Source organism: Bos taurus, chromosome 16 (assembly GCF_002263795.3).
Source record: "Bos taurus isolate L1 Dominette 01449 registration number 42190680 breed Hereford chromosome 16, ARS-UCD2.0, whole genome shotgun sequence".
Lineage (NCBI taxonomy): Eukaryota > Metazoa > Chordata > Mammalia > Artiodactyla > Bovidae > Bos > Bos taurus.
This window is the reverse complement of record NC_037343.1, coordinates 43,519,114-43,542,100: the sequence shown is the minus strand read 5'-3', so window position 1 is coordinate 43,542,100 and position 22,987 is coordinate 43,519,114. Positions and strand designations below refer to the sequence as shown.

Here is a 22,987-nt window from a genome sequence, read left to right as displayed (position 1 = left end):
TTCATTCACAGAAAGTAACTCTGGGACTTCTATGGTGGTCCCATGGTTAAAAACCCACCTTCTAATGCAGAGGATGCAGGTTCAATCCCTGGTCAGGGAACTAAAATCCCATGTATCCCAACCAAAGAGAAGCCCATGCACTGCAACTAAAACCAGATGCAGCCAAAAATAAATAAATATATGCCTTAAAAATAATAATAAAGTAATTCCAACTGCTGAGGGAAGAAAGGATTGTAGGTGGGGGGTGCAATTCAAGAGGCAGTTTAGAAAACCCGATAGAAATCAGAGTGTAAGCTGACATTGTTCAGGATCACCCAGACCCCAGGTCTGAAAAATAGAGAAATAGACTATTGGGCCTTGGAGGGAAGTAACAAGGTATTTACGAGGCAGAATCTATAATCCAATGAGATGGATGTGATGGAGGGATGCTGGCTGGGGGAAGAATCAAGGAGGTGCTCTGTTTTGGATCAGGCAGTTATAGCAAGGTTGAGGCCCATTAAAAGAAAATAACAGGACTTCTCTGGTGGCTCAGTGGTAAAGAATCTACCTGCCAATTGTCGACTTAAAAAAGAGGTACAACTTGAGAGCTGTGAGTTAAGTTTTATTTGGGGCAAAATGAGGACTGCAGCCTGGAAGGCAGCATCTCAGATATCTCTGAGAGACTGCTCCAAAGCGGCAGTGGGGGAAAGTCAATATACAAGGTTTTGGTGAAGGGGGAGTTCAATACCATGAAGCACTCAATTTACAAAAGGTTTTTGTTAGTCATGAGGGTCTGATGTCACCATGAAGGGATCTAGTGCTTCTCTATCTATGTATGAGGAGATGCAAGGATTGAGACACTGGTCATAGCAAACACCCTCTTCCAACAACACAAGAGAAGATTCTACACATGGACATCACCAGATGGTCAACACCAATATCCGACTGATTATATTCTTTGCAGCCAAAGATGGAGAAGCTCTATACAGTCAGCAAAAACAAGACTGGGAGCTGACTATGGCTCAGATCAGGAGCTCCTTATTGTCAAATTCAGACTTAAATAGAAAAAAGTAGGGAAAACCACTAGACCATTCAGGTATGACCTATATCAAATCCCTTATGATTATACAGTGGAAGTGAGAAATAGATTTAAGGGACTAGATCTGATATACAGACTGCCTGATGAACTATGGACTGAGGTTCATGACATTGTACAGGAGACAGGGATCAAGACCATCCTCATGGAAAAGAAATGCAAAAAAGCAAAATGGCTGTCCGGGGAGGCCTTACAAATAGCTGTGAAAAGAAGAGAAGCGAAAAGCAAAGGAGAAAAGGAAAGATACAAGCATCTGAATGCAGAGTTCCAAATAATAGCAAGAAGAGATAAGAAAGCTTTCCTCAGAGATCAATGCAAAGAAAGAGAGGAAAACAACAGAATGGGAAAGACTAGAGATCTCTTCAAGAAAATTCGAGATACCAATGGAACATTTCATGCAAAGATGGGCTCAATAAAGGACAGAAATGGTATGGACCTAACAGAAGCAGAAGATATTAAGAAGAGGTGGCAAGAATACACAGAAGAACTATACAAAAAAGATCTTCACGACCCAGATAATCACAATGGTGTGATCACTCACCTAGAGCCAGACATCCTGGAATGTGAAGTCAAGTGGGCCTTAGAAAGCATCACTACAAACAAAGCTAGTGAAGGTGATGGAATTCCAATCGAGCTATTTCAAATCCTGAAAGATGATGCTGTGAAAGTGCTGCACTCAATATGCCAGCAAATTTGGAAAACTCAGCAGTGGCCACAGGACTGGAAAAGGTCAGTTTTAATTCCAAACCCAAAGAAAGGCAATGCCAAAGAATGCTCAAACTACCACACAATTGCACACATTACTTTACTAGTAAAGTAATGCTCAAAATTCTCCAAGCCAGGCTTCAGCAATACGTGAACCGTGAACTTCCTGATGTTCAAGCTGGTTTTAGAAAAGACAGAGGAACCAGAGGTCAAATTGCCAACATCTGCTGGATCATCAAAAAAGCAAGAGAGTTCCAGAAAAACATCTACTTCTGCTTTATTGACTATGCCAAAGCCTTTGACTATGTGGATCACAATAAACTGTGGAAAACTCTGAAAGAGATGGGAATACCAGACCACCTGACCTGCCTCTTGAGAAACCTATATGCAGGTCAGGAAGCAACAGTTAGAACTGGACATGGAACAACAGACTGGTTCCAAATAGGAAAAGGAGTTCGTCAAGGCTGTATATTGTCACCCTGTTTATTTAACTTCTATGCAGAGTACATCATGAGAAACGCTGGGCTGGAAGAAGCACAAGCTGGAATCAAGATTGCCGGGAGAAATATCAATAACCTCAGATATGCGGATGACACCACCCTTATGGCAGAAAGTGAAGAGGAACTAAAAAGCCTCTTGATGAAAGTGAAAGTGGAGAGTGAAAAAGTTGGCTTAAAGCTCAACATTCAGAAAATGAAGATCATGGCATATGGTTCCATCACTTCATGGGCAATGGATGGGGAAACAGTAGAAACAGTGTCAGACTTTATTTTTTTGGGCTCCAAAATCACTACAGATGGTAACTGGAGCAATGAAATTAAAAGATGCTTACTCCTTGGAAGGAAAGTTATGACCAACCTAGATAGCATATTGAAAAGCAGAGACATTACTTTGTCAACAAAGGTCCGTCTAGTCAAGGCTATGGTTTTTGCTGTGGTCATGTATGGATGTGAGAGTTGGACTGTGAAGAAAGCTGAGCGCCAAAGAATTGATGCTTTTGAACTGTGGTGTTGGAGAAGACTCTTGAGAGTCCCTTGGACTGCAAGGAGATCCAACCAGTCCATCCTGAAGGAGATCAGCCCTGGGATTTCTTTGAAAGAATGATGCTAAAGCTGAAACTCCAATACTTTGGCCACCTCATGCGAAGAGTTGACTCATTGGAAAAGACTCTGATGCTGGGAGGGATTGGGGGCAGGAGGAGAAGGGGATGACAGAGGATGAGATGGCTGGATGGCATCACCGACTCGATGGACGTGAGTTTGAGTGAACTCCAGGAGTTGGTGATGGACAGGGAGGCCTGGCATGCTGCGATTTATGGAGTTGCAAAGAGTCGGACATGACTGAGCGACTGAACTGAACTGAACTGAAGGATTGAGATCATAAATTCTGTTGCTAAAAACATCCAACTATCTAAAGACCTGTCCACCAGATTCCCTGGAGCACAGAGTGCCTCGCTCCACCCTGAACTCCCTCTGGGGTTGTTGGAGGTCAACAGCTATAGCAGCATGGGGTTCAATCTCCATAGAGGCAGATGGCAAATGCCTTTGTTGTTCAGTCGTTGGCAATGCTCTTGGTAAGTGTCAATTTGTAGTTGACACAATGCAGAAGGTTCGATCTCTGATCTAGGAAGATCCCATATGCCACGAGCAACTAAGCCCATGCACCACAACTATTGAACCTGTTAGGTAGGTAGAATAGGGAAAAGGAGTCCAAAATGGCGGTGGCTAAAAGACAAGGAAGGTCAAAGGAAGGTCCGAGGACCAGAGTGAAGACTTCAGGCAGAAGAAACAGCACTCCTGGCTAAGCCCAATTTGCATAGGGCAGGCCCAGGTGGAGGAACAACATATAAAAGGAGGAGCCAAAGCGCTTTCTCACAAACTCTCTCTCCCCGCGTGCGTGCGCTCTTTCTCTCTCTCACTCTCTCTCTCTCACTCTCTCTCTCTCCCCCCCGCCCCCGTGTGTGTGCGCGCTCTCTCTCTCTCTCTCTCTCCCCCCTCCCTCCCTCTCTCTCTCTCCCTCCTCCCCTCTCTTCGAGTCTTGGATTCTCCTGCTATCTTCTAAATAAAATGGAGCTGTAACACTGATTTGCCTAAGAGCTGTAGCATGGTTTGTCCAAGACTCGAGAGCTGTGATGCGCTGAGGGCTTTAATGTTCGTTGCTCCAAATCTTTGTTGTGACAAGACAAAGAACCGAGGAACATACACTCATGCGCGGACATTAAAGCAGTTCTGGGCTTAAAGAAAAAAGCATTTTATGTGACTAAGACTAAGGAATATAGAGAAAAAAAAAAGTTTGTCTTTTCCTTCTCCTTAAGAAAGAACTCCAGACCCCTCTCTCCTCAGGGACCCCTGGACTTCTTATCAACCTGCCTAGGAATTGACTCTCTCATTGTGAAGCACATAAACTATGCATATGGATGATACATATAAACTATGCAAAGTCTGGGACATTGTATTTAAAGAGAGAAGAGAGAAATCTGAGGTACAAATCCCACAGTCCTGGGACCAGAGGGGCTGGAGAAATAAGATGGCATCAGGGAAGCGAAGGAAGGAAATATTTCAGGATTGAGGAGTGTTGAGCATTTGCTGAGATGACCAAGGTATCCATAAGGTGAGACAGAGGATTTTGCCATGTGGGTGAGGATAGTTTAACAGTGAAGTTGGTCCTGAAGATGCACATGAATGGTTATGGAACCAGAAGAGGTGAAGGGGTACAGACAGTGAGAAGCCAAAGGAATGTGGCAGTAGGACTTTCCTGGTGGCCCGGTGGTTAAGAATCTACCTGTTAATGCAGAGGACATGAGTTCGGTCCCTGGGCCAGCAAGATCCCACATCCCCTAGGGCAACTAAGCCACAACAACTCTAGAGCCTGTGCTCTGCAACAAGAGAAGCCACTGCAATGAGAAGCTTGCATATCGCAACTAGATAGTAGCCCCTACTTGCTGCATCTAGAGAAAGCCTGCTTGCAGCAGTGAAGACCCAGCACAGTCACAAATAAATAAGTAATAATAATGGTTAAAAAAGAAAAAAGAAGGAAGCTGGTGGTAGTGTCAGGGAATCTTAGCAGGGAGCAACTTGACAAGATGGGCAGAACTGATGGACCATAGAGCCCCTGCCAGATAAGGCAAGTCAGGAAAGGAGTTACAGTTAGGACTTGGCAGTCACTATGTGCTAGGCTGTAAGCTGGGCTTTAGGGATTCCATGGACAACAGCAGAGGAAAGGTCTGTGCCCCTAAGGAGCTTACAGTCTGCCGGTGATGACAGAAATTTATAGGAAGTTAAAGTCTGAGTATCAGATACAACTCTTGTTTTAAATGTGGATGAAAAATATGGCCTGCCATTTCAGTAAACCAAAGATATTCCAGCCATCCAGCCAGCAGCCACTGCAGCCACCCCCAACTGTGCACCCTGAGGGGACTCAGGATGGAGAAAAATAGGATACTGGCCCAGCAGCGTTAAACTGCATATCAAAGGAATGATTTCAATGAGCCCAGACTCTGGCATCTTCCCGTACATAGAAAAGTGCTAAATTCATTAACTTGAGATGTCTGCTTAGAGATGAGATGTCTTAATTAAAGAAAAAAAAATTAACAATAATCTTTTGATGTCCTGACTACCTGGTTTGCAAAAACTACTATACATCCTGGATCCCACCTTACTTCTTCAGAGAAGTCTCTCAGAGCTGAGAGGTGGTGTCCCAGGCTAAGTCCTTGGTAAGTGGGCCAAATAAAACATAATTCTCAACTTTTAGGTTGTTCATTTCAGTTTACATGAATAACAGACACCGAGTTGTGAGTTTGACTTTAGAAGCAGTGAGCTTGCAGCCAAATGAAGTCAGAAGACAGTTGTAGATTCAATCAGATATCGTGATCCCACCATAGAGAAAGAACATGAGGTTTTTTTTCAGGATGTTATGGTTCATTGTTCACATGCTAGGTTGTATTGGACTCTTTGCCACCCCATGGATTACACACCAGGCTTTCCTGTCCTTCCCTATCACCTGTACTTTGTTCAAACTCGTGTCCATTGAGTCAGTGAGGCGATCCAACCATTTCATCCACTCTTATCCCCTTCTCCTCCTGCCCTCAATCTTTCCGAGCATCAGGGTCTTTCCAATGAGTCAGTTCTTCCCATCAGGTGGCCAAAGTATTGGAGCTTCAGTTTCAACATCAGTTCTTCCAATGAATATTCAGGGTTGATTTTGTTTAGGATTGACTGGTTTAATCTCCTTGCTGGCCAAGGGACTCTCAAGAGTCTTTGCCAGCACCACAATTAAAAAATATCAATTCTTTGGCACTCAGCCTACTTTATTGTCCAACTCTCAAATCTGTACCTGACTACTGGGAAAATCACAGTTTTGACTGTACGGACCTTTGTTTCCAAAGTAATGTCTCTGCTTTTTAATACGCTGTCTAGCTTGATCATAGCTTTTCTTCCAAGGAGCAAACGTCTTTTAATTTGGTGACTGCAGTCACTGTCCGCAGTGATTTTGGCCCCCAAGACAATAAAATCTGCCATTGTTTCCACTTTTTTCCCATCTATTTGCCATGAAGTGATGGGACCGGATGCCATGATCTTAATTTTTTGAATGTTGGCTTTTAAGCCAGCTTCTTCACTCTCCTCTTTCACCTTCATCAACAGGTTCTTTAATTCCTCTTTGTTTTCTGCCATTAGGGTGGTGTCATCTGCATATCTGAGGTTGTTGATACTTCTCTCAGCAATCTTGATTCCAGCTTGTGATTCATTCAGGCTGGAATTTCGCATGATGTACTCTGTATGTAAGTTAAGTAAGTAGGGTGACAATATACAGCCTTTCCCAATTTGGAAGCAGTCCATTGTTCCATGTCCGGTTCTAACTGTTGCTTCTTGACCTGCATACAAGTTTCTCAGGAGGCAGGTAAAGTGATCTGGAATTCCCATCTCTTTAAAGAACTTCCCACAGTTTGGTGTAATCCACATAGCCAAAATCTTTAGAATAATCAATAAAGCAGAAGTAGATGTTTTTCTGGAATTCTCTTGCTTTTTCTATGATCCAATAGATGTTGGCAATTTGATCTCTGGTTCCTCTGCCTTTTCTAAATCCAATTTGTATATCTGGAAATTCTCAGGTCATGTACTGTTGAAGCCTAGCTTGAAGGATTTTGAGCATTACCTTGATAGCATATGAGATGAGTGCAATTGTGCGGTAGTTTGAACATTCTTTGGCATTGCCTTTCTTTGGGATTGAAATGAAAACTGACCTTTTCCAGTCCTGTGGCCACTGCTGAGTTTTCCAAATTTGCTGGCATATTGAGTGCAGCACTTTCACACCATCATCTTTTAGGATTTGAAATAGTTAGGATGGAATTCCATCACCTCCACTGACTTTGTTCATAGTAATGCTTCCTAAGGCCCACTTGACTTCGCACTCCAGGATGTCTGGCTCTAGTTGAGTGACCACACCATTGTGGTTATCTGGGTCATTAAGATCTTTTTTGTATAGTTCTTCTGTATATTCTTGCCACCTTTTCTTAATATCTTCTGCTTCTGTTAGGTCCTTGCCATTTCTTTCCTTTATTGTACTCATCTTTGCATGAAATGTTCCCTTGTTATCTCTAATTTTCTTGAAGAGATCTCTAGTCTTTCCCATTCTATTGTTTTCCTCTATTTATTTGCACAGATCACCAAGGAAGGCTTTCTTATCTCTCCTTGCTGTTCTTTGGAACTCTGCATTCAGTTGGGTATATCTTTCTGTTTCTCCTTTGCTTTTCACTTCTCTTCTTTTTTCAGCTATTTGTAAGACCTCCTCAGACAACCATTTTGCCTTCTAGCATTTCTTTTTCTTTGGGATGGTTTTAGTAAGTGTATTAAGTAAGGCTGTAGATCTAATAAGATTTGAGAAATTACATAGTGAGTAACCCAAATCAGAGACTGTGGGCCATGAAACCACCATTTTTTTTATTTATAGAAAATTCCTAATGTAACAGCATTGCTTTGAGGCAGTTTGAAACAATAAGCTCTGGTGGGAAAGCAAAGTTTTATCAGCATTTATTAATTTATCCAAATATGGAAATTCCCTGGTGGTCCAGTGGTTAGTATTCCTCACTTCCACTGTGGTGGCCCCTGGTTCAATTCCTGCTCTGGGAACTAAGATCCTGCAAGCCATGCAGTACAGCCAAAAAGACCCACCCCCACAAAAAAAAATAAACAAAAATTCTGAAGGACCTGCTATCCCCAGGACTGTGCTATTTCTTGGAATTTTTTTAGCACTGAAAAATTCTTCCCCTCATGGACCAAAGGGAGGAGACAGATAAAAAAATATGTTAAAAAAAAATGCAGTGATATGTGCTATAAAAAAAAGAAAGAAATCGGGATAGATAAAACAATGTTGATGGTGCCTTTTTAAGCAAGATGGTTAAGAAAATCTCATAATCGTGACATTTAGGCAGGGGCATAAGGCAAGGAAGTGCTTCCCTGGTGGCTCAGATGGTAAAGAATCTGCCTGCAATGCAGGAGACCCAGGTTAGATCCTTGGGTCAGGAAGATCCCCTGGAGAAGGACATGGAAACTCACTCCAGTATTCTTGCCTGGAGAATTCCATGGACAGAGGAGCCTAGCGGGTTACAGTCCATAGGGTAGCAAAGAGTCGGATATGACAGAACGACTAACACATTCACAGTTTCACTTTCACATTAGACAAGGAAACAAGTTTTGTAGAGAGATGGAGGACAAGAGAACAAGTGCAAAGGGCCTGAAGTGAAAGGATATCTGCTCGTGGGATGTAGCAAAAGGCAGAGGAAGCAAAAGACAAAGAGTAGGAGATGAGATGGCCTTTGGCAGACCGAGGCGACTTTGGGCAATCTTATCTGCTAGACCGCTGCTTGGGAGCACCTGGAACTTCAGCTTATGAGACAGAGCAGTTTTTGTTGTTTGCTTTTTGTTTTGTTCAGCCCTTCAAGACACCAAGTTATGGGGCTCAAAGGTCACAGGAAAAGAGAATCACTTTTAGCAAAGGTATGCTCCCTTCCAGCTTCCCAGGTGGCTCAGTGTAAAGAATCTGCTTGCCAAGCAAGAGATGCTGGTTTGATCCCTGGGTCAGGAAGATCCCCTGCAGAAGGAAATGGTAACCCACTCCAGTATTCTTGCCTGGGAAATCCCATGAACAGAGGAGCCTGGAGGGCTACTGTCCATGGGGTCGCAAAGAGTGGGAAGAGGCTTATTGACTAAACAACAACATGCTCCCTTCCACCTCCATCTGCAGGTCCACCAACTCTAGAATGGCTGGCTCTGCTCCATTCCTCTATCATAGGTCTTGAATTAAAGCTGCAACAAGTAATCAGCAATAGTTTGTCCTTGTTTTCTCTTTCTCTTTCCTCTCATGTTATGACTAGGAAACATTTCTTTAAAAAAAAAAAAAATCCAAGCTTATCCCACGTACCAAATCAAGGTAGGAGTTGTAGTTTGAACAAACCCTCATTCCTTTACCCTTGCAGATGTATGTTTCTTCAGGCATTTTATTAAAAGTTTTAAGCGTTAGAAATTCAACTCTTCTCCTGTTCCAAGGACAAATCTGGTATACAGCTTCCAACGGGTCTTATTTTGGCTCCAGTGATGAAGGGCTCAGAAACTAGCCACCACGAGGGCGTTTTTGTTTCAATCAGGAGAGATGCACCGAGAGAGGGCTGCTGGGATTTTTCTGGGCGGCTCTGAGAGCAGCTGCTACGCGTCCCGCCACGTGGGAGGGTGAGGCGCTGAGGCTGTTTATTCCCCAAAGTTACCGCTGGCCATCCTGTGCCGGCCTCTGCAAAGAGCTAGCACTTTGGGAGAGCAGCAGTGAAATAGATGAAATAGAGTAAAATTGGGGAGTCCTCCGGACGCGAGCTCTGCCAACTTGGGAAGCAAAGGAAGGCTTCCGGGAGGGCAGGAGTTTTCGGGCAACCATGCGCACTGCAGAGCAGGCAGCGTCTTGCGCCACCCAAACAGGGGGAGGGGCCGGAGAGTCCAGAAGAGGAACCCCGCCAGGGAATTTGCATTTACGGCAGCCTGGGGTGGAGTGACTTGTCTTAGGTAGCTTGCGGATGCTGCAGAGGAGCCGGGAGACCTCAAGGCGCCCCCTTCTGGACGAGCCTCGCATCCTCTTCCCCCTGGCACTGGAGGAGGGAGGGCCCTTAATGTTCTTATGTTCTTTTCTTTTTTCTTCTCTTTTTTTCTGTGATTTTTAAAAATTATGGTAAACTATACATAACCCCAAATTTAGCCATTTGTAAGAGTACAGTTCAGTAGCATTAACCCATTCACATTCTTGTTAAACTACCACCACTAGCCATCTCCAGAACTTTTTCATTTTCCCAAATTGAAATTCTGTCCCCATGAAACAACTTCCCAATCCTCCTCCTCCTAGCCTGTGGCAACCTCCATTCTACTTTCTGCATGTGGAATCATATGTTTATTCTTTTGCATCTGGCAACTTTTACACAGCATGTCTTCAAGGTTCATCCATGCTGTAGCCGGTGTTAGAATTTCCTTCCCTTTAAAGGCTCCACTGTATTGTATGAATATACCACATTTTGTGTACCCATTCATCTCTCATTGGATATTTGGGCTGTTTCAACCTTTTGGCTGTTGTGAATAATGCTGCTGTGAACATAGGTGTACAAATACCCATTCGAGTCCCTGCTTTCAATTATTTTGAGTATATTTTTTTGTTGTTGTTTAGTCCCTAAGCTGTGTCTGAGTCTTTTGTGACCCCATGGACTGTAGACCACCAGGCTCCTCTGTCCATGAGATTTCCCAGGCAAGAACACTGGAATAGGTTGCTATTTTCTGCTCCAGGGGATCTTCCCAATCCAGGGATTGAACCCTCCTCTCCTGCATTGCAGGTGGATTCTTAATTCTGCGTTTAACTTTTTGAGGAACTGCCAACTGTGTACCATAGCAGCAATGCAGTTTACATTATCACCAACAGTGCACAAGGGTTCCAGTTTCTTCACATTCTTACTGACAAGTGTTTTCTGCTTTTTTTGGTACAATAGCCATCCTGCTGCTGCTGCTGCTGCTAAGTCACTTCAGTCGTGTCCGACTCTGTGTGACCCCATAGACGGCAGCCCACCAGGATCCCCTGTCCCTGGGATTCTCCAGGCAAGAACACTGGAGTGGGTTGCCATTTCCTTCTCCAATGCATGAAAGTGAAAAGTGAAAGTGAAGTTGCTCAGTCATGTCCGACTCTTAGTGACCCCATGGACTGCAGCCTACCAGGCTCCTCCGTCCGTGGGATTTTCCAGGCAAGAGCACTGGAGTGGGGTACTTTGCCATTGCCTTCTCTGAATAGCCATCCTAGCGGGTGCATTTTTAAAAATTGTAGTAATTTATTAATACACATAACAAAGTTTACCATTTTAACTTTTTTGTGTGCAGTGCACAGCATCTGGGATCTTAAGCCAATTCTTCAGCAGCAGAAGCTCAGACTCTTAATCACTGGACCACCAAGGAAGTCCCTTTTTGACTATTTTACTTACTGATGGCAGTAAGTACACTCACAATGCTGTGCAGTCATCACCACTGTCTAATTCTAGAACTTTCTTATTACCTCACATGGAAACCCCTTACCAATTATCAGTCAACTCCTTCCCCACAACCCCTAGAATTCATGAATCTACCTTCTGTGGAATGGCCTTTTCTGAAGTTTTCATATAAATGGAATTCTATGATATGCAGTGTTTTGTGTTCCCACAACAGTCCCTTCAGGTTCAAATGGAATGACTGACAGAACTCAAGAGAGTACTTTACTTACTGTAACTGATGTTGAAAACATGGCCTCTGTGCTGAACTGAATCTTCAGTTCAGTTCAGTTGCTCAGTCGTGTCCAACTCTTTGCCACCCCATGGACTGCAGCACACCAGGCTTCCCTGTCCATCACCAACTCCTGGAGCTTGCTCAAACTCACGTCCATTGAGTCAGTGATGCCATCCAACCATCTCATCCTCTGAATCTCCAAGAACTGAATCTTGGAGACTGAATTTTAGGCCAAGTAGAAAAGAACAGCTTTATTGCTTTGCCAAGCAAAGGTGGGGGATACAGCTGGCCCCTTCTCTCAAACACTGTGTGTCCTAACCCAGGAGGATTTGGTGAGGGGTTTATAGCACCAATTCTAATGGGGTTGCTGATAAGATTAGGGTATATGAACCCTGCACACACTCTAATATTGTCAGCAAGCCCTCTCCATTAATCTGGATTCAGGTGGGCTCCTAATAATCTGGAAAGATGCTTCTTTGGTTCCTTTAATGGTTCCTTTAAGATGGAATAAAGAGTAGGAATATCTTTCACTTACTGAGGGTTTTTTAGTTCTGTGAAAAGTTTGAAGGTATTATTACTTATATCCCTTGGAGCAGAACCAAGACCCTGCCTCAAGGCTACTCCTTCTTTGTCTCCTTATCTCCTCCCTTCTTTGATTAGTAGCTGTTCCATTCTATCCTTTGGGACTCAGGGAAGGTCATGGAGGCTGGAATCTATTCCCTACAAGTAACAATGGGGGGGACACAGAAAGGCTTTGATCCTGCTTGGTTTCATTACTGGTTTATAACAAAGGACATAAATCAGGGACAGCCAAAGGGAAGACATGCATAGGGGAAGGGAGACAGGGAGTTTCCATGTCTTCCTCGAGTCCATCTCCCTCCTGGAATATCCATGTTTTCACCAATTTGGAAGCTCTCCTGAACCTCAGACTTTTTTTTACAATAGATCTCAATCTCTAGTCCTCCTTCTCCCAGAGGCTGGTTCCTAAACTCTGATAAAGTATTTGGTGGTTCTGGTGACCAGCTCTCATCCTGAGGTACCTGGGGTGGGTGGGGGAATGGCATTAGTGGTAAAGAACCCACCTGCCAGTGCAGGAGATATAAGAGACACAGGTTCAATCCCTGAGTCAGGAAAAGCCCCTGGAGGAGGGCATGGCAACCCACTGCAGTATTCTTGCTTGGTGAATCCCATGGACAGAGGAGCCTGGTGGGCTACAGTGCATAGGGTTGCAGAGTCAGACATGACTAAAGTGACTTAGCACAGCAAACAGCGCCCTTAGTTATCCTGTTAGCACAAACTCAAGTGTGATCCACAGTTGTGCGTTATGAATGACAAAGACATGCCTGCTGAAACTGTTTACCACAGACTTGAACCCATGTGCTGGGACTCAAACCCAGCCAAAACTCACTTTGGGACTCGAACCCACATGACCAGGACTTGTGCTGTGTTTAGTTGTTCAGTCGTGTCTGACTCTTTACAACCCCATGGGCTGTAGCCTGCCAGCCTCCTCTGTCCATGGGGAATTTCCAGGCAAGAACACTGCAGTGGGTTGCCTTGCCCTCCTCCAAGGGATCTTCCCAACCCAGGGATTGAACCAAGGTCTCCAGCGTTGCAGGCAGATTCTTTACCATCTGAGCCACAAGGGAAACCCAAACCTGATGTGAGCATGATGCATTGGCCGGGACTTGAACCCGGATCTCCCTTGTGGAAGGCAAGAATTCTACTGCTGAACCTCCAGTGCAAACAAGACTTACACCCAGCCAAAACCCTGCTTGGCACTTGAACCCACCTGGCTGGGACTCAAACCCAGCCAAAACTCATGGTACCTGGTTTCAGGACCTAATGAAGTTCAGGTTCTTGATGTCTCATCACAGAAAGAATTCAGTGAGAGACAAAGTGGTAGGTAAGAAGTGGATTTATTCAGATTCAGAGAGAAGCACACTCCACAGACAGAGTGTGGGACATCCCAGAGCGCAAGTAGGGCTGAGAAATGTGACATGGTTAGTTTTAATGGGCTCAGTACAATTCATATGACCATTACATCTACTAATGGGGGCAAGAACCCCCTAAAAGAAATGGACTAGCCCTCATAGTAAACAAAAGAGTCCAAAATGCAGTACTTGGGTCCAATCTCAAATTTGAAAGAATGATCTCTGTTCACTTTCAAGGCAAAACCATTCAATGTCACAATAATCCAAGTCTATGCCCCAACCAGTAATGCCAAAGAAGCTGAAGTTGAACAGTTTGATGAAGACCTACAAGACCTTCTAGAACTAACACCCAAAAATATGTCCTTCTCATCATAGGGGACTGGAATGCAAAAGTAGGAAGTCAAGAGATACCTGGAAAACAGGCAACTTTGGCCTTGGAGGACAAATTGAAGCAGGGCAAAGGCTAACAGAGTTTTGCCAGGAGAACGCACTGGTCATAGGAAACACCCTCTTCCAGCAACTTAAGAGAAGACTCTACACATGGATATCACCAGATACTCATTACCAAAATCAGATTGATTATATACTTTGCAGCCGAAGATGGAGAAACTCCATACAGTCAGCAGAAACAAGACCAGGAGCTGACTATGGCTCAGATCATGAACTCCTTACTGCCAAATTCAGACTTAAATTGAAGAAAGTAGGGAAAACCACTAGACCATTCAGGTATAACCTAAATCAAATCCCTTGTAATTATACAGTGGAAGTGACAAACAGATTCAAGGGATTAGATCTGATACACAGATTGCCTGGAGAACTATGGACAGAGGTTCATGACATTGTACAGGAGACAGTGATCAAGACCATCCTCAAGAAAAAGAAATGCAAAAAGGCAAATTGGCTGTCTGAGGAGGCCTTACAAATGGCTGAGAAAAGAAGAGAAGCTAAAGGCAAAGGGGAAAAGGAAAGATATATCCATCTGAATCCAGAGTTCCAAAGAATAGTGAGGAGAGATAAGAAAGCCTGCCTCAGTAATCAATGCAAAGAAATAGAGGAAAACAGTAGAATGGGAAAGACTAGAGATCTCTTAGAAAATTGGAGACACCAAGGGAACATTTCATGCAAAGATGGGCACAATAGAAAAAAGAGAAATGGTATGGACCTGAAAGAAGCAGAAGATATTAAGAAGACCTGGCAAGAATACATAGAAAAACTATACAAAAAAGATCTTCATGACCCAGATAACCACGATGGTGTGATCACTCACTTAGACCCAGACATCCTGGAGTTCAAAGTCAAGTGGGCCTTAGGAAGCATCACTATGAACAAAGCTAGTGGAGGTGATGAAATTCCAGTTGAGCTATTTAAAATCCTAAAAGATGATGCTGGTAAAGTGCTGCACTCAATATACCAGCAAATTTGGAAAACTCAGCAGTGGCCAAAGCATTGGAAGAAGTCAGTTTTCATTCCAATTCCAAATAAAGGCAATGCCAAAGAATGTTCAAACTACCACACAATTGCACTCATCTCACATGGTAGCAAAATAATGCTCAAAATTCTCCAAGCCAGTCTTCAACAGTACATGAACCGTGAACTTCCAGATGTTCTAGCTGGATTTAGAAAAGGCAGAGGAACCAGAGATCAGATTGAAACCTTTACCACAGATTGGGACTTGAACCATGTGGCTGGGACTCAAACTCAGTCAAAGCCATGCTTAGGACTTAAACCTACATGGTGGGGACTTGAACGCAGCCAAAACGCACAGTATCTGGTTTCAGGGCCTAATGAAACTCAGGTTCTTGATGTCTCATCGCAGAAAGAATTCAGTGAGATGCAATGCGATCCCATGGACTGCAGCACGCCAGGCCTCCCTGTGCATCACCAACTCCTGGAGTCTACTCAAACTTACGTCCACTGAGTCGGTGATGCCATCCAACCATCTCATCCTCTGTCGTCCCCTTCTCCTCCCACCATCAATGTTTCCCAGCATCAGGGTCTTTTCAGATGAGTCAGTTCTTCACATCAGGTGGCCAGAGTACTGGAGTTTCAGCTTTAGCATCAGTCCTTCCAATGAATATTCAGGAGAAATGTGACATGGTTAGTTTTAATGGGCTTGGTACAATTCATACAATCATTATATCTACTAATATGGGCGAGAATCCCTTAGAAGAAATGGAGTAGCCCTCATAGTCAACAAAAGTCTGAAATGCAGTGCAATCTCAAAAACTCATAGGGCGAGTGCGGCTCTGAAGTTTGACTTGGTTAGTTTTTATAGGCTAGGTAATTTTATAGCTTAATGAGTTGGAGGATTATTCCAACTATTTTTGGAAAGGGGTGGAGATTTCCAGGATTTGGCCCAGGTCTCACTCCTTGGTCTTTTAACATTGCCTTGGAACTGTCATGGCATCTCTGGGTGTGTCATTTACTTGCTCTTTGAGGATCAAGGTCTAGTCTTGTCTGCCATCTTGGTCCCATTTGATTCTAATTGGTTTATGTTGTTTCCTTGGGCTATGTCATTCTTTCAAAAGTTTTGCCCTGCCCCTTTCTCTCCTGTTACAAAACTGCCAACATCCATTGGATCATGGAAAAAGCAAGAGAGTTACAGAAAAACACCTACTTCTGCTTTATTGACTATGCCAAAGCCTTTGACTGTGTGGATCATAACAAATTGTGGGAAATTCTGAAAGAAATGGGAATAGCAGACCACCTTACCTGCCTCCTGAGAAATCTGTAAACAGGCCAAGAAGCAACAGTTAGAACCCGACATGAAACAACAGAGTGGGAAAGGAGTACGTCAAGGCTGTATATTGTCACCTTGCTTATTTAACTTCTATGCAGAGTACATCATGTGAAATGCTGGACTGAATGAAGTACAAGCTAGAATCTAGATTGCTGGGAGAAATATCGATAACCTCAGATACACAGATGACACCACTCTTATGGCAGAAAGTGAAGAGGAACTAACAAGCCTTTTGATGAAAGTCAAAGAGGAGAGTGAAAAAGTTGGCTTAAATCTCAACATTCAAAACACTAAGATCATTGGCATCTGATCCCATCACTTCATGGCAAATAGATGGGGGAAAAAATGAAAACAGTGAAAGACTATTTTGAGGGGGTTCCAGAATCATTGCATATGGTAATTGCAGCCATGAAATTAAAAGATACTTGCTCTTTGGAAGAAAAGTTATGACCAACCTAGACAGCATATTAAAAAGCAGAGACATTACTTTGCTGACAAAGGTCCATCTAGTCAAAGTTGTAGTTTTTCCAGTAGTCATGTATGGATGTGAGAGGGATGGATGTAACAGGAGGGAAAGCGGCAAGGCACAACTTTTGAAAGAATGACAAAGCCCAAGGACACAACATAAACTGATTAGAATCAAATGAGACCAAGATGGCAGACAAGACTAGACCTTGATCCTGAATGAGCAAGTGAAATAGACACCTGGAGGTGCCATAACAGTTCCAGTTCAGTTCAGTCACTCAGTTGTGTCCGACTCTTTGTGACCTCATTGAATGCAGCATGCCAGGCCTCCCTATCCATCACCAACTCCTGGAGTTTACTCAAACTCAAGTCCATTGAGTCAGTGATGCTGTCTAACCATCTCATCCTCTTTCACCCCCTTCTCCTCCTGCCTTCAATCTTTCCCAGCATCAGGGGCTTTTCAAATGAGTCATTTCTTCACATCAGGTAGCCAAAGGATTGGAGCTTCAGCTAAAGCATCAGTCCTTCCAGTGAATATTTAGGACTGCTTTCCTTTAAGATGGATTGGTTGGATCTCCTTGCAGTCCAAGGGACTCGCAGGAGTCTTCTCCAACACCACAGTTCAAAAGCATCAATTCTTTGGTCCTCAGCCTTCTTTATGGTCCAACTCTCACATCCATACATGACTACTGGAAAAACCATAGCTTTGACTACAGCAGACCTTGGTTGGCAAAGTAATGTCTCTGCTTTTTAATATGCTGTCTAGGTTGGTCATAACTTTTCTTCCAAAGAGCAAGTATCTTTTAATTTCATGGCTGCAATTACCATATGCAGTGATTCTGGAACCCCCTCAAAATAGTCTTTCACTGTTTTCATTTTTTCCCCATGTATTTGCCATGAAGTGATGGGATCAGATGCCATGATCTTAGTGTTTTGAATGTTGAGTTTTAAGCCAATTTTTTCACTCTCCTCTTTCACTTTTATCAAGAGGCTCGTTAGTTCCTCTTCACTTTCTGCCATAAGGGTGGTGTCATCTGCATATCTGAGATTATTGATATTTCTCCCAGCAATCTAGATTCTAGCTTGTGCTTCATTCAGTCCAGCATTTCACATGATGTACTCTGCATAGAAGTTAAATAAGCAAGGTGACAATATACAGCCTTGACGTACTCCTTTCCTGATTTGGAATCAGTCTGTTGTTCCATGTCCGGTTCTAACTGTTGCTTCTTGACCTGCACACAGGTTTCTCAGGAGGTAGGTAAGGTGGTCTGGTATTCCCATCTCTTTCAGAATTTTCCACAATTTCTTATGATCCACATAGTCAAAAGCTTTGGCATAGTCAATAAAGCAGAAGTAGATGTATTTCTGGAACTCTTTTGCTTTTTCTATGATCCAACGGATGTTGGCAATTTGGTCTCCGCTACCTCTGCCTTTTAGAAATTCAATTTTTACATCTGGAAATTCTCAGGTCATGTACTGTTGAAGCCTAGCTTAAAGGATTTTTAGCACTACCTCGATGGACGTGAGTTTGAGTGAACTCTGCGAGTTGGTGATGGACAGGGAGGCCCGGACGTGCTGCAATTCATGGGGTCGCAAAGGGTCAGACACGACTGAGCAACTGAACTGAATTGAACTGAATCTCTTTCTGACCTGGGTTTGATTTCTGGGTCAGAAAGATCCTCTGGAGAAGGAAATGGCAACCCACTCCAGTATTCTTGCCTGGAGAATCCCATTGACAGAGGAGCCTGGCAGGCTACAGTCCATGGGATTGCAAGAGTCGGACACAACTTAGCGACTAAACTACCACCACAGTCTCTTTCTTATTTTAGAGAATTTAACAGCCATTACTATCAAAAGGGGAAAATAGTTCATTTATCTAGTCAAGGCTATGGTTTTTCCAGTGGTCATGTATGGATGTGAGAGTTGGACTGTGAAGAAAGCTGAGCGCCAAAGAATTGATGCCTTTGAACTGTGGTGTTGGAGAAGACTCTTGAGAGTCCCTTGGACTGCAAGGAGATCCAACCAGTCCATCCTAAAGGAGATCAGTCCTAAGGACTGATGCTAAAACTGAAACTCCAATACTTTGGCCACCTCATGTGAAGAGGTGACTCATTGGAAAACATACTGATGCTGGGAGGCATTGGGGACAGGAGGAGAAGGGGATGACAGAGGATGAGATGGCTGGATGGCATCACCGACTCAATGGACATGAGTTTGGGTGAACTCTGGAAGTTGGTGATGGACAGGGAAGCCTGGCGTGCTGCGATTCATGGGGTCACAAAGAGTCGGACACGACTGAGCAACTGAACTGAACTGAACTGAACTAGATAGCATGTGAGATAAGCGCAACTGTGCAGCAGTTCAAACTCTTTGGCATTGCCTTTCTTTGGGACTGGAATGAAAACTGACCTTTTCCAGTCCTGTGGCCACTGCTGAGTTTTCCAAAGGCATTGTTATAAGACAAAGGAAGGGGCGGTGACCCAAATCCAGGAAATCTCCACCCCTTCCCCAAAATAATTGGAATAGTCCTCCCACTCATTAGCATATGGAATTACCCAGCCTTTAAAAACTTACCATGCCACATTTCACAGCCGCCACATTCACCCTTTGCAATGACCCACACTCTGTCTGTGGAGTGTGCTTCTCTTTGTATCTGAATAGATCCACTTCTTATCATTTTGTCTCTCACTAAATTCTTTCTGTGATGAGACATGAAGAACCTGAGCTTCATTAGGTGCTAAAACAGGTACCATGGGTTTTGGCTGGTTTGAGTCCCAGCCAGGTGGGTTTGAGTCACAATCTGTGGTAAACGGTTTCAATTGGACTATAAAGAGAGCTGAGCACTGAAGAATTGAGGCTTTTGAACTGTGGTGTTGGAGAAGACTCTTGAGAGTCCCTTGGACTGCAAGGAGATCCAACCAGTCCACTCTGAAGGAGATCAGTCCTGAATATTCATTGTGTCAGGGCAGTGTGTAATTTCCTTGGTTCTGTCTTGCCGCAGCAAAAATTTGAAACAGTGGACCAGTGTTACAACTCGTTTACAGCTCACTTTTATTTGGCAAGCAAAGGAAAATACAACCTCAAGGCGTGTAGGCAGGCCGACCCAAAGCGGAAGAGAAGAGAGAAGCTCAATTTTGGCTCCTCTTTTTATATGTTTTTTCCTCCTCCCCCTGAGCCTGCCCTATGTAAATTGGGCTAGCCAGGAGGGCTGTTTGTTTCACCTGAGGTTCTCACTCTGGTCCTGGTCCTCGGACCTTCCTTTATTCTATGTTCACAGGCTTTTTCCTTTGTCTTTTAGCCTGCTATTTTGGACTCCTTTTTCGTATTCTAACTACCTAACAATTGGAAGGACTGATGCTGAAGCTGAAGCTCCAATATTTTGGCCACCTGATGTGAAGAATTGACTCATTGGAAAAGACCCTGATGCTGGAAAAGATCGAAGGCAGGAGGAGAAGGGGATGACAGAGGACGAGATGGTTGGATGGCGTCCCCGACTCAAAGGACATGAGTTTGAGCAAGCTCTGGGAGTTGGTGATGGACAGGGAAGCCTGGCATGCTGCAGTCCACGAGGTCGAAAAGTGTCTGACGGGACTGAGTGACTGCACAACAACAAGAATCTTGCAAATATTTCCTGGAATGGCCAACCTCAGGGAGGGGCAGGGTTCCCCGAGGCAGATCATTATGTATGATTATAATAACAAAAGCAACTAAAAGCAAAGGTTAAAGTCAAAGAACCAGGTCTATCATGGAGTCAGAGTTGGCTCTTCCCTGCAACACTATCACTCAGTAAACTCCAAGAGTTTTTGGACCTCTGTGCTAGGAATCAAAGACAAAGACAAAAATATATTTTAAATTAGGCCTCACTGCTTTAATTTCAATTTGGAAAGACATTTTGGAATGCTTCCATAAAACAAGCAAGAAGAGATATTACGCCAAGGATCCCTCTGTCATTTTAAAATGCAAGAGGCCATCTTCATGGAGATTTACTATAGTTAACTGTTAGATGCCTTTTTATCTCAATTGCTTAGATTTAATTCAATTCAGTGGACATGAGGAGATGTTCATCAAGTATTACTAACTAGGTACCGAGAATATGAAGCAAAAGTCATAAAAAGTGAAGTCATAAAAAGAGCCACATAAATGACTCTAACATTAAGAGGGCTTCCCTGGTAGCTCAACTGGTAAAGAATCCGCCTGCAATGCAGGAGACCTGGGTTCCTTAGATCCCTTAGTCAGGAAGATCCCCTGAGGAAGGGGATGGCAACCCACTCCAGTATTCTTGGGCTTCCCTAGTGGCTCAGCTGTAAAGAATCCACTGCAATGTGGGAGACCTGGGTTCGATCTCTGAGTCAGGAAGATCCCCTGGAGAAGGCCATGGCAACCCACTCCAGTATTCTTGACTGGAGAAACCCATGGACAGAGGAGGCTGGCGGGCTATGGTCCATAGTGTCGCCCAGAGTCCGACATGACTGAAGTGACTTAGTGCATAGCACACCCCTGTGCGCCAATGGTTAAGAATCCTCTTGCCAGTTCAGAGGATACAGGTTCAGCCCCTGGTCCAGGAAGATTCCATATGCCAGGAGGCAACTAAGCCTGCGCAGCAACTACTGAGCGCACGTGCTCTAGAGTCTGTGCTTGGAAACAAGCCACCTCAGTGAGAAGCCCGCACACCACAACTAGAGAGTAACGCCCACTTACTATAACTAGAGAAAGCCTGAGCACAACCAAAATAAAAATAAAATTTTAAAAAAGGAGTGAATTGTAACCCCCCAAAAATTGTTTTTAAGTTATACCCAAAGCAGCAGCTTATTATATGGATAATTTTTGAATAAGTGTGAATAGTTCCTGAAATTATGTGATAACCCACTTAAGAAAAGGAGGGAGTCCAGACATAGAGAACAGACTGGTGGTTGCCATGGGGAAAGGATGGATTGGGAGTTTGGAAATAGAGGATGCAAACTACTATATATAGAGTGGATAAAGAGCAAGATCCTACGGTATAGCAGGGGAACTTTATTCAATATCCTGTGATAAACCATAATGGAAAAAATATGAAAAAGAATGTATATATATGTATAACTGAATTGCTTTGCTGTACAGCAGACATTAACACCACATTGTAAATCAGCTATACTTGAATAAAATAAACTTTAAAAAAAGAAAGGGAGTGAGTCAAAAGATTTAAACTTCTGGCTAAACTTCAATACTTTGGCCACCTAATGTGAAGAGCTGACTCATTTGAAAAGACCTTGACGCTGGGACAGATTGAAGGCAGGAGGAGAAGGGGACGACAGAGGATGAGATAGTTGGATGGCATCACTGACTCAATGGACATGAGTTTGAATAAACTCTGGGAGTTGGTGCTGGACAGGTAGGCCTGGCTTGCTGCAGTCCATGGGGTCGCAAGGAGTTGGACATGACTGAGAGACTGAACTGAACTGAACTAAACTGATGAAGAGGTGATGAGTATGTTGCAGAAAACAGTTATTTAGAGGCAGTTAATAAACTTGTTATTTTTCTGATTTTTAAAATTATTTGAGGCTAATTTTATATTCTGTTTTCTTAAAGAAAACTTCCAAAATTGTTTGTTTTAGGTACTACAAAACCTAGCTCTATCCTTGATATCATCTAAATTAGCAACTTAACACAATTTACTTAGTCACTTATTTCTCAGGAGGAGCTGTCATTTAGCTTTCTAACTAATGAAGTGGATGATGGGATTTTTATTTTGCTTGGGGGATTCCATTTGGCTCCGCTGAAGTTAACATGGCAATGTTTTCTTATTCCCATTTTACAGATGACGAGACTGAATTTCCGAAAGGGTAAGTGCAGGTCACAAAGTTGGTTAGTGACGGAGAACAAGATATCAAGCTGAGGACAGATATCTTTGGTAGTGAAGGATGAGTCTCAGTATGGAAGGGTATGGTATATAGGGAAGAATGGAAAAATGCTAAAAGAGAAGTTGAAAAAATTGGTGACAATAATAAAACACTTACATATGTTTACAATGGGTCAAGCAAAGTTCAGTACTTTACAGAGCTCAACTCATTTATTTTCACAATATTTGCAAGAGCTACCATTCTTATTCCCATAATTATTATTATGGCCATTTGGCATGTGAGATCTTAGTTCCCTAACCAGGAATCAAACCCACGCCCCCTGCAGTAGAAGCAAGGAGTCCTAACCCTGGACTGCCAGTGAAGTCCCTTAATCCAGTTTTACACATGAGACAGTTTAGACATAAATTGTCTTATTTACCTACATTAAGTAACTTGCCCAAGATCACAGAGTTAGTATTGAT

At 43.4% G+C, this 22,987-nt stretch overlaps 1 protein-coding gene across 1 annotated transcript in view; it reads left to right on the top strand.

Annotated features, from left to right (window-relative positions):
• Positions 1–22,659, top strand: part of RBP7 (retinol binding protein 7) — a 44,981-nt gene extending 22,322 nt beyond the window's left edge. Inside the window, exon 4 of the mRNA XM_059875720.1 lies at positions 19,985–22,659. Within this exon, the coding sequence (XP_059731703.1) occupies positions 19,985–20,017 (33 nt within the window). The 3' untranslated portion in view covers positions 20,018–22,659. The remainder of the gene's footprint in view (positions 1–19,984) is intronic.
• The last annotated feature ends 328 nt before the right edge of the window (positions 22,660–22,987 follow it).